Below are 12,909 nucleotides of genomic sequence, written 5' to 3' on the forward strand. Positions count from 1 at the left end.
GCTCCACCTGATCCAACTGGCTTCCCCTACCATCGGTTCCCTTGTTTACACTGTGACAAAGCAGCACTATGCCCATTCATCATTGTCTATCAGTTGGGGGGGGCTATTCATATCTGGTGGGTTATCTGTTTTCAGGAGAGAGAGTGATCGTGTTGAGAACGCTGGTGTGCACACAGGCTGGAATGCCCGAGGGCAATGTTCTGCTTTGACTTGATTGTTTATCTGTGAGAAACAACCCAAAGCGTGCGTGTCTGAGTCACGTTACACCGTTTATTGAACGTAATCCTGCTCTGAATAGTCCTGTCATATAGGCCTAGAATCTTAAAGTCCTATAGTATGCCTTTGCTTTTAACCCCTGGAGAACATCTGTTGATTTTTAAGCTGCTCCATCTCTTTTAATAGTGGTCGCTGTAAAGAGAAGATGTAATCATATTTCAACACTAATTCAGCTCAGCACAAGCCTCCAGCTGTTCAGCGAGAGAAAGTGACATGGAATTTGAATTGTGGCTCAGTTTTATATATCACGCCCATAAATCCAAGGCGAAATGTGCCTCGACTGGTTATGTGCGTAATAAAAGTCAACGAAGGTTCTTGGAATTTGCAGGTAATACCAAATTGCATTTGTGTTGGATTATATATTTTTAACAGTAGTGGCCGGGGTGATTTGGAAATGGCACAGTATATTGTAGAAGAGATTAAGGGAATGGGTTCATAATCCAGATCCAGCCACTATCTGTTCTTCGGTGCTCCACTCAGATCTCAGGGCATGACTGCATGGGCATAGTGGCTTTTCCTTTGTCGCAGTGGAAACAAGGGAACCAATGGTAGAGGAAACCAGTTGGATCATATTACCTCAGTTATGGAGAGAATGAGACATTTAAATGTTTTGGGAAATTAAAAACGTCTGTCTCACAAAAGACAATACTGTATGATTAGCCTAGTTTGGGTGTTGGCTCAGCAAGAGATCTTCCTTTTACTACAGTGTTGACCAATTTTAACCATTGCAGTTTCATAAGTAGCTGACAAGCAGGATGTGCTCCACCTGTTGCAACACACTGGCTTCTCTTTATCTTCCCCCTCCCCTCATGAGCACTGATCTTAGCATAATGGAAAGGTGAAACTAATAACACTTATTGGTGATCCACCTCATTGCATAATCACCTCATTGGGTAGTCTTAGATCTGTTGTCTCTAAAGAGCATAAAGGGTTCTCCCCAGGATTTTTAAACAAGGTGGTGATGCTGCTGAGTACGGCCGAGGGGAGGCCTGGAGGGGGGCAGAGATTTTTTGCGTTTTTGAACACCTGTAACTGCCAAAAAATTGCCTTATGAAAACAAATAAAGTTTTTAAAAAGCGTTGCTCTAAATTGCAACGCCTGTCTTACATTCTTTGGGGAGAGCCGAAGAGGAGATTGGGGAAGGTTAGACAGCCTAATCCAGGGATCATGTTTTTATTTTCTTGAGTGGATGGTGGGGTGCCGGAACAATTTGTAGACTGCAAATTGACTGCAAGAAGCCCGGACAGAGATTAATATTTGACTAAAACATAATCATTTCAAACCTTGCTTACCTTTTGTATACGATCACATGTCTCTCTATTATGCGTGGGAATACATTAACAGATTTCCAAAATGTAAAATCAATTGGAGCTGATATCCTGGTGCTTTTAGTCTTTATGTTCAACAATGAAAATGCACCCCCACAATTTTTTTGGGCTCAGAACTTGGGGGTGGTGACCAATAAAACACGCTAGTTGGGTAACCCTGGCCTAAGCCATTTCTCACAGCCAGACAGCCTATTTGCACATAACACTGACTCCTATATCCTCAACTGCCTTTTCCTCCTCTCCTCTGCATCTGTCCTGTATCTGTAGGTGATATGCCATGTGAATGACTGAGAACCACTATGAAGCCCTCACACAAGCTGCTGTTCGTCCTGTGCCCCATGATGGTCCTGGGCTTCATCTACTACTCCTCTGGGAAGCTACACCTGCACGTATGGGGTCAGAAGCCACGTGAGTTACATTAGACAGCCTACGCCTCTCTCCAATCATCCATCCATTCCTCTCTATTTGTTAGACTGCTGGTCTGTCTCTTTTTCAATTGACTTGCTTTTCAGTCTGTTGATTACACCTGTCTTTGTGTCTGTCTCCTTGTCAGTCAAGCTACCGTCTCTCTGTCTGTCAACCTGTGTGCTTGTCAGTCTATTGTTCACGGATGGTATCGTCAGACCGGTCTGTCTTTTTGTGTGTCAAGTCTTCCTCACTTCCTGTTGCCGTTTTGCACCACAAGCATATATCTCGATTTGCCCACTAGTCCATCAGTTAATACCTTCCCCGGGCCCGTTGGGAGAGAGTAATTAGAGTTGATGTACAGCCGCTCAGACTCACTGCTACTAGAGAGGATTGCAACAGCCCATACAGGACAGGTCTAGCTGTTTGCTATATACAGTGCCTTGCAAAAGTATTCATCCCCCTTGGCATTTTTCCTATGTTGTTGCATTACATTCTGTAATTTAAATGGATTTTTATTTGGATTTCATGTAATGGACATACACAAAATAGTCCAAATTGGTGAAGTGAAATGAAAAAAATAACTTGTTTCAAAAAATTCTAAAAAATAAATAACGGAAAAGTGGTGCGTGCATATTTATTCACCCCCTTTGCTATGAAGCCCGTAAATAAGATCTGGTGCAACCAATTACCTTCAGAAGTCACATAATTTGTAAGATTGCACACAGGTGGACTTTATTTAAGTGTCACATGATCTGTCACATGATCTCAGTATATATACACCTGTTCTGAAAGGCCCCAGAGTCTGCAACACCACTAAGCAAGGGGCACCACCAAGCAAGCGGCACCATGAAGACCAAGGAGCTCTCCAAACAGGTCAGGGACAAAGTTGTGGAGAAGTACAGATCAGGGTTGGGTTATATCCGAAACTTTGAACATCCCACGGAGCACCATTAAATCCATTATTAAAAAATGGAAGGAATATGGCACCACAACAAATCTCCCAAGAGAGGGCCGCCCACCAAAACTCACGGACCAGGCAAGGAGGGCATTAATCAGAGAGGCAACAAAGAGACCAAAGATAACCCTGAAGGAGCTGCAAAGCTCCACAGCGGAGATTGGCGTATCTGTCCATAGGACCACTTTAAGCCGTACACTCCACAGAGCTGGGCTTTACGGGAAGAGTGGCCAGAAAAAAGCCATTGCTTAAAGAAAAGAATAAGCAAACACGTTTGGTGTTCGCCAAAAGGCATGTGGGAGACTCCCCAAACATATGGAAGAAGAGACTAAAATTGAGCTTTTTGGCCATCAAGGAAAACGCTATGTCTGGCGCAAAACCAACACCTCTCATCACCCCGAGAACACCGTCCCCTCAGTGAAGCAAAGTGGTGGCAGCATCATGCTGTGGGGATGTTTTTCATCGGCAGGGACTAGTTATGCACGCTCAAGTTTTCAGTTTTTTTGTCTTATTTCTTGTTTGTTTCACAATGAAATATATTTTGCATGTTGTGTAAATCAAATGATACAAACCCTCAAAAAATCAATTTTAATTTCAGGTTGTAAGGCAACAAAATCGGAAAAATGCCAAGGGGGGTGAATACTTTCGCATTACTATTCCCTAGGTAGCCCATTTCTCTCATACATTTCCTGTAGTTGACGAGGACTAGATTTCCTGCTGGATGGTACTTCTACAGCAGGGTTCCCTAACTGGCGTCCCACGGGTGGTTTTTATTTGGAACCCTGAGTTTTTTTTAGAATTTCATTGTTGGACATAAGACTGTAAAAACACCAGGAAATCAGCTCCAAGTGATTTTAATGGTGTTGATCTGTTCCCAAGTATTCCCACGCATAATAGAGACACGTAATCGTATACAAATGTAAGAATGGTTTGATATGATTGTTTTATGCAAATATTATATCTGTTTGGGCTTCTTGCGGTCAATTTGCCATTGACAAATTATTTGTAATTATGTTCTGGCCCCCCGACTATCTGCTGTGGTCAGCTCCGAACCCACCTGGCATTTTTGGATATTGGTTGGTTATGAATAAGGGTGATGGAGAGGGCTAAGTAACGGTGGAAAATCTGAAACCTGACAGGGCGTGGATGGTGAGGTGATGTTTCACTTCTGGTGGTCCCTGAAACTGTTATTTGTAACCAGTAGAGGGCGCTAAAAGATTTCCAATAAACATACCCTGGAAATATTTGAACTGGCAGGCAAAGGTGTGTTTCATATCAGCAGGAAACACTGTATTTGCGCTTTTCAGTGGAAAGGTTTGATGTAACTTGAATATTTTGTGCTTTAGGCTGTGGTTGCCTCTGAGTAACATGTAGCCAGAGACATTGTATTGAAGGAAGCTTGAGGAGCTACAAGGGACATTTTGGAAGAATATCAGTTTGACACTTCAAGTTTTGGGGTCTTGTCCACCGGAGGGTACAGTAACACCACAGTGAGACAGGCATCCGAAAGGGGACGCCTTGCTTTTAGCTGCCGTCCTAAGTATCGCACTTCCTCAAGTTATCACGGTGGCTCCAATAACTGGCTGTTACTCTTTGTACACTCCTCCCATTTAAATTTGTAATAAACATTGTAATTTTAGATACGTGTGCCGCTTCAAAGATACTTATTTGAGTCTTTCATTTCACTCCTCTGAAGTTGTATTTTTGTCATTCGAGTTATTCCAAAATGATTGAGTTCTTTGAAATATATTTATAGTTATTATGAAGGTTCCGAAGTCACTGTTTCCAGTTATATTTCTCACAACACCAAGACGGCAAACATTTATTACAGAATAACACTATTTGGGATTTGGGGCTTTTTGCACACTGCCACCAGATGTTGAGGTCCCGATGTCGAAGAGGACTGAGAGCATGTTGACAAATCCCTTTTGTGTGCGCTCCCGAACTCTGACCTTTAATCTGTTATTTCACCAGAGAGAATCAAACCGGATAATCCCTGTTCTACACTTTTGTGGTATTCTACTCTGGGAGTCTTTGAATCACTGTTCAGGGTGTTGTGTATGAGTTATGGTGAAAAGATAAGCCAAGCATACCCTTTTAACTACTGTTATGTAAATATGTATCCTTACAGTGAATAGGCTAAATTTACTTCATGTTTTACAATGTAGTCCTAACACTAAACTGGTGTGTCACAAACCCTGACATGGCCAACAGAGCAGGTAGGCTATAGGGCTGAGTCATCATTTTGAACCCCGATTTGAAGGCTATTTTGCCTTTGAACATGACCTACCTGACACCTTGAACTTCAAACAAGTTCATATGGATGTTTTCATTCTGACTGCGGCAACTCGAGAGGATGTTTGACACTTCTGAAGTTGCCGTGACGAGACCCCTGTGTGCATCGCCTAACAAGTCAATATTTAGGGTCCCTGGTTTCCCCCTCTGATTTCATTACTCTCAACGACTAGAGCAATGATGCCCACATACTACACTTGGTTATAGTGTCAAGAGACTGAGCCCCCTCTCCCAAATCTAAATGCACATCACTGACTAAGGGGTCTTTATTAATCTCTCATAAAGATGTCTTGGATGGATTTGAGTGAGTGCTTCAGTTCGACAGTCAGTATGTATCTGTTTAACATCAGAGCCACCCTCTGCACTGTCACACAGGTGTGACTGAAAGTGGACACTCACCTGAGGGTGTCCACTATGAAAGACCACACCTGTGTTTGACGTATAACCAATTAGTGGTTTGCATTGGCGACAATCTATGCAGCTCATTAGCCACCTGTGGCTTCATACACGGCTTTCTCTCTTTTGTTCTTTCTACACGGCTAGGTTTTTATCCGGGCAAGGCAGCAAGCACGCTAGGCTATATGGTTACAGTTAGATAAAATGCATGGAGAGTAGTTAAGTTCCTAATTGGGAATTGTATTTGTTAACACAGACTTGTTGCACCATTGAGAGAGAGTTTGGTTAAAATGCCAGTGTATGTGCATCTTTCTCTTCTAGATACTTGGTCTCCGATACGATACAGGAACGATACGTTTTAGTTTGAAACAAATCGATACATTGAGGATTTGTTGCATAAACCCATTCATTTCCCATTCTAAATTAAAATCTGCTGCAGATGGAGCTCATGAGCTGGGGCTCTCTGAGCTGGATCTGTCTGAGCTGACTTCTCTGTCTGTGTGAGAGAATTATGTTTGTCTATGGTGTATGTACTATGGAGACACCTGATTTGAGCCATAAGGGAGACTAGGCATCTACCACCCTACTACCACCATCAGATTAGGGGGCGCAGTCTGTTCCCCCCCCCACCCACCCTTCCATCACCCACTAATTAATTTGTCATTTTTGCAGATTAAGTGTTTGAGGGTGATTCTCATGAAACCAGTTTTAATCATGGCAGTAACAAATTGAGTTCGGAAACCATGATGCATCTGCAACAATCAACTATCATTCTGAGGACTAAGATGCCTAGATTATGGCACTGTCTTATTTTAAATAAGTTTTACATTTTTCCTGAATTGTGTACAATTTCACCCCAGATTCTTATTACAGAAATGTGTCCTGATTAAATTCTCGGGTAATTTTATACAATTTTACTTGTATTTATTTGAATAAAACACTGTTGCTGTAGTTTATCCATAAATCATATTGTTATACTACTTGAAGTTTACATGAAACTCTAATATTTATTACATTTTACATTTGAGTCATTTAATTTTTCTTTCATACTGGCCCCCCGTGGGAAACGAACCCACAACCCTGGCATTGCAAACGCCATGCTCTACCAACTGAGCTACACGGGACTATTACATTAAAAACTGTGTGGACATGTTTCTCATTACCGTAACACTTTTTTGAGTTGCTGGAAAAACTCATCATTTAAAAAATAAAGTTGTAGTCCTGATGCATCATCTAGAGGAGTAGTCATTTTTCAATGGCAAACTATGTAACGCTCATTACCGAAACATGCATTCTCATCTCTGAAATCTGCTTATTACTGTAATGCATCAATATTTTGGAAATGCTACAAAAAATGTGGTTCCCACCATGAAGCATGGAGGAGGTGTGATGGTGTGGGAGTGCTATGCTGGTGACACTGTCTGATTTTATTTATAATTCAAGGCATACTAAACCAGCATGGCTACCACAGCATTCTGCAGCGATACGCCATCCTATCTGGTTTGGGATTAGTGGGACTATCATTTGTTTTTCGACAGGACACTGACCCAACACACCTCCAGGATGTGTAAGGGCTATTTGACCAAGAAGGAGAGTGATGGAGTGCTGCATCAGCCAATTGAGATGGTTTGGGATGTGTTAGACCACAGAGTGAAGGATAAGCAGCCAACAAGTGCTCATCGTATGTGGGAACTCCTTCAAGACTGTTGGAAAAGCATTCCTCATGAAGCTGGTTGAGAGAATGCCAAGAGTGTGCAAAGCTGTCAAGGCAAAGGGTGGCTACTTTGAAAAATCTCAAATATATTTTGATTTCTTTTAACACTTTTTTGGTTACTACATGATTCCATATGTGTTATTTCATAGTTTTGTTGTCTTCACTGTTATTCTAGAATGTAAAAATAAAGAAAAACCCTTGAATGAGTAGGTGGGTCCAAACTTTTGACTGGTACTAATATATATATATATATATATATATATATATATATATATATATATATATATATATATACACACTACCGTTCAAAAGTTTGTGGACACATAGAAATGTCCTTGTTTTCGAAAGAAAAGTTTAAATAATTCCATTAAAATAACATCAAATTGATCAGGAATACAGTGTAGACATTTTTTATGTTGTAAATGGCTAATGTAGCTGGAAATGGCTGATTTTTAATGGAATATTTATATAGGCGTACAGAGGCCCATTTATCAGCAACCATCAGTCCTGTGTTCCAAACGTTGTTTGCTAATCAAAGTTTATCATTTTAAAAGGCAAATTGATCATTAGAAAACCCTTTTGCAATTATGTTAGCACAGCTGAAAACTGTTTTAAAGAAGCAATAAAACTGGCCTTCTTGAGACAAGTTGAATCTCTGGAGCATCAGCAATTGTGGGTTCGATTACAGGCTCAAAATGGCCATAAACAAATCACTTTCTTCTGAAACTCGTCAGTCTGTTCTTGTTCTGAGAAATGAAGGCTATTCCATGCGAGAATTGCCGAGAAACTGAAGATCTCGTACACCACTGTGTACTACTCCCTTCACAGAGCAGCGCAAACGGGCGAAGTTGCAAAGAAAAAGCCATGTCTCAGACTTTCCAACTTAATCTTTTATTTTTATTGGCCAGTCTGAGATATGGCTTTTTCTTTGTAACTCTAACTAGAAGGTCAGCATCCCGGAGTCGCCTCTTCACTGTTGACGTTGAGACTGGTGTTTTGCGGGTACTATTTAATGAGCTGCCAGTTGAGGACCTGTAAGGCGTTTGTTTCTCAAACTAGACACACTAATGTATTTGTCCTCTTACTCAGTTGTGCACCGGGGCCTCACACTCCTCTTTCTAGTCTGGTTAGAGCCAGTTTGCGCTGCTCTGTGAAGGGAGTAGTACATTGTTAGATACTACTGCACTGTTGGAGCTAGGAACACAAGCATTTCGCTACACCCGCAATAACATATGCTAAATATGTGTGTGTGACCAATAAAATGTGATATGTTATAATTTCTTCCACAGAGTATTTTGTGTAGATCGTTGACAAAAAAATCATGAAATCAATTTTGATCCCATTTTCTAACAAAATGTGGAAAAAGTCAAGGGGTGTGAATACTTTAAGGCACTGTAACCGTGTCGACAGTTATTGATCTAAACTAAGCAAAAAAAGAAACGTGTTCTCACTGTCAACTGCGTTTATTTTCAGCAAACTTAACGTGTAAATATTTGTATGAACATACAAGATTCAACAACTGAGACATAAACTGAACAAGTTCCACAGACATGTGACTATCGGAATTTGAATAATGTGTCCCTGAACAAAGGTGGGGGGTGGGGGGGTGGGGGTAAAAATCAAATGTAACAGTCAGTATCTGGTGTGGCCACCAGCTGCATTAAGTACTACAGTGCATCTCCTCCTCATGGACTGCACCAGATTTGCCAGTTCTTGCTGTGAGATGTTACTCCACTCTTCCACCAAGGCACCTGCAAGTTCCCAGACATTTCTGGGGGGAATGGCCCTAGCCCTCACCCTCCGATCCAACAGGTACCAGACGTGCTCAATGGGATTGAGATCTGGGCACTTCGCTGGCCATGGCAGAACACTGACATTCCTGTCTTGCAGGAAATCACGCACAGAACGAGCAGTATTGCTGGTGGCATTATTATGCTGGAGGGTCATGTCAGGTTGAGCCTGCAGGAAGGGTACCACATGAGGGAGGAGGATGTCTTCCCTGTAATGCACATCGTTGAGATTGCCTGCAATGACAACAAGCTCAGTCTGATGATGCTGTGACACACCGCCCCAGACCATGACGGACCCTCCACCTCCAAATCGATCCCGCTCCAGAGTACAGGCCTCGGTGTAATGCTCATTCCTTTGACGATAAACGCGAATCCAACCACCACCCCTGGTGAGACAAAACGTGACTTGTCAGTGAAGAGCACTTTTTGCCAGTCCTGTCTGGTCCAGCGACGGTGGGTTTGTGCCCATAGGCGACGTTGTTGCCGGTGATGTCTGGTGAGGACCTGCCTTACAACAGGCCTACAAGCCCTCAGTCCAGCCTCTCTCAGCCTATTGCGGACAGTCTGAGCACTAATGGAGGGATTGTGTGTTCCTGGTGTAACTCTGGCAGTTGTTGTTGCCATCCTGTACCTGTCCCGCAGGTGTGATGTTCGGATGTACCGATCCTGTGCAGGTGTTACACATGGTCTGCCACTGCGAGGACGATCAGCTGTCCGTCCTGTCTCCCTGTAGTGCAGTCTTAGGCGTCTCACAGTACAGACATTGCAATTTATTGCCCTGGCCACATCTGCAGTCCTCATGCCTCCTTGCAGCATGCCTAAGGCACGTTCACGCAGATGAGCAGGGACCCTGGGCATCTTTCTTTTGTTGTTTTTCAGAGTCAGTAGAAAAGCCTCTTTTAATGTCCAGATTTTTCATAACTGCGACCTTAATTGCCTACCGTCTGTAAGCTGTTAGTGTCTTAACGACCGTTCCTTTTTTTGCTGAGTTTACATCCTCTATATCCTTCCTTTTACATCTTTCCTGATGAACTCAGTCACCGTGTCCATGTATACATCAATATTATTATCAGAGGCATCCCGGAACATATCCCAGTCCGCTTGATCAAAACATTCTCGAAGCATGGATTCCGATTGGTCAGACCAGCATTGAATAGACCTTAGCACAGGTACTTCCTGTTTTGAGTTTCTGCCTGTAGGAAGGGAGGAGCAGAATGGAGTCGTGATCTGATTTGCCGAAGGGAGTGCGAGGGAGGGCCTTGTAGCCACCCCGGAAGGGAAAGTAACAATGGTAGAGTTTTTGAAGCGTGAGTACTACAGACAATGTGTTGACAGAACTTAAGTAGCGTTTTCCTCAAATTTGCTTTAAAATCCCCATCTACAATAAATGCGGCCTCAGGATATGTGGTTTCCAGTTTGCATGATGTCCAATGTAGTTCCTTGAGGGCCGTCGTGGTATCGGCTTGAGGGGGAATATACACGGCTGTGACTATAACCAAAGAGAATTCTCTTGGGAGGTAATACGGTCGGCATTTGATTGAGGTATTCTAGGTCGGGTGAACAAAAGGACTTGAGTTCCTATATGTTATCATTTAAAGAAAAAATATATATTGATTTTGTAAAACAATTCAGGAAAAATAAAACATACATCTTGATTAGATAAGTATTCAACCCCTTGAGTCAATACATGGTTAGAATTACCTTTGGCAGCGATTACAGCTTTGAGTGTTTCTGGGTAAATCTCTAAGAGCTTTCCACACCTGGATTGTGCAACATTTGCCTGTTATTATTTTCAAAATTCTTCAAGCTCTGTCAAATTGGTTGTTGATCATTGCTAGACAACCATTTTCAGGTCTTGCCATAGATTTTCAAGCAGATTTAAGTCAAAACTGTAACTATGCCACTCAGGAACATTCACTGTATTTTTTTGGTAAGTGTTACAGGCCTTGGTTTTTATATTTTGAGGTTGGACATTAGCACATTGGGCGCACTGATTGGTGTCACATCGTTAGTCAGTATGTATTGCGCCTGTGCTGGCTTGTCATCTCATTTAGTCAGAAGGTCTTTCACAAGTGATATTTAAGAGCGGCTGGCCCAGTGCTCCAGTGGTCTTGCGAGATGTGGAGGGTTAACACCTTTAATTGTCTCTCCCTATTTGATTTCTAAAAAAACTATCCTTTATCTGATCTTCCCTGTTTTCATTTTGCTCCACCTTGTGGTTTGCTTCCTGTGTTTAATCTTGGTGTGGGTTTTAATTTTGTTTGCCTCTTCTTGGGCAGATTTAGTAGGTGCTCATGGTGGATGCCTTTTAGGTCCCAGTTGTTGTCAACTTTCAGAGGGCGCTCCCATGAGTGTCTTTCAGAACCCATCCTAGAACCCCACCTCTTTCGTTTTGGTTGTTACTGACTGTTAGTTTCCTTTCTGTTTGAACGACAATTTTTGGTTTCTTGCTGTGGGACGTAACAACAGTAAGCAACTTCAGTGTAGGTTTGGCCTTGTCTTTTAGGTTATTGTCCTGCTGAAATTCATCTCCCAGTGTCTGGTGGAAAGCAGACTGAACCAGGTTTTCCTCTAGGATTTGCCTGTGCTTATTCAGAACAAAAAGTGAATTGCTTTGCCAAATTGTTTGCAGTATTACTTTAGTGCTTTGTTGCACACAGGATGCCTGTTTTGTAAATACAATCAATTTTAAATTCAGGCTGTAACACAACAAAATGTAGAAAAAGTCAAGCGGTGTGAATACTTTCTGAAGGCGCTGTACATTCTTAGTTCTGAAGGAGAGGACACAGCAGTTGTCACAAAAGATGAGGTATTTTCGTAAGGGAGAAAAAGTAATATGAGCAACAAAATAAAGTGAATTGTGGATTCGTAACGTTTGAATATATTTTTTTGACCGATGCATGCTTAATTTGGATCGGTTTGTGGTCCGCGGTCCGATGCAGTTGTATCTTAAACATTTGAATCGGGGACCGATGCGTACCGGTGAATCGTTATATCCCTAGTATGGCTGTTTCGGTGCAGTCTCCACTGAATTACTAGGCTAGTACCAAACAAAACCCAGGGTTTGCCTGCCTAGAATAACCATGCCTCCTGCTTTGCTTTAATGATCAAACAGAATACAATTTGTGACTCCCATCCCATTGTTCAGCAGAGGTCTATTGGTTGTGCTTAATCATCAGCTGTTGGATAAAAGAACACAACAGCTGTCCTCTGCTTATTTTGGTAGAGGAATATTTTGTTGCTTGTGAAGACATGGGATGGTTTTGTTTGAACCTGAGCCTCGTTATGCAAGAGTTCGCCATATTTATCTCTTTGAAATACAAATTAAAACGACAAATCTGTAAGGGGAAGTGGAAAGGAAATGTGGACCTGTTGCCAACTGCTAAAGAAAACAAACCCTCGTAAACCGGGCAGGGGGATTCAAAGGTCAGGGTGGGTCCGCAGTGAATTACATTTTTTACACGGCCTGATGGGCAACGGTTACATTTATAAGCCCTCCATAATGGGCCAGTCCAACCTGCCTGAAAGTGTAGGAGTAGTCTCTTCTGTCTTGAGAAGATTTTGTAGGGCAAAAAAACAATATGGTCACCTTGAGCCCAAGCTGTGTGTGGCTGTGTCTCTGTTCATTCATTTTCTATCCGTCTGTCTGTCTGTGCTTGTTTATCCGTGTCTGTTCTACCTGACTCCCAGGCCTACTCTTCCTTCTCCTGTCGAGCCCTCTCGGTCTCAGTTGCTCCAACAGCTCAC

At 42.3% G+C, this 12,909-nt stretch overlaps 1 protein-coding gene across 2 annotated transcripts in view; it reads left to right on the forward strand.

The window, feature by feature from the left end:
• Positions 1 to 12,909, forward strand: part of LOC311098649 (CMP-N-acetylneuraminate-beta-1,4-galactoside alpha-2,3-sialyltransferase-like) — a 77,571-nt gene that overhangs the window by 12,748 nt on the left and 51,914 nt on the right. For both annotated transcript variants that reach the window (XM_084139183.1, XM_084139184.1), the window contains exon 2: positions 1,872 to 2,012. In XM_084139183.1, the coding sequence (XP_083995309.1) occupies positions 1,904 to 2,012 (109 nt within the window). In that variant the 5' untranslated portion in view covers positions 1,872 to 1,903. The remainder of the gene's footprint in view (positions 1 to 1,871; positions 2,013 to 12,909) is intronic.

This window comes from Coregonus lavaretus, assembly GCF_964263955.1.
Source record: "Coregonus lavaretus genome assembly, chromosome: 23".
In the NCBI taxonomy this organism is placed as follows: domain Eukaryota; kingdom Metazoa; phylum Chordata; class Actinopteri; order Salmoniformes; family Salmonidae; genus Coregonus; species Coregonus lavaretus.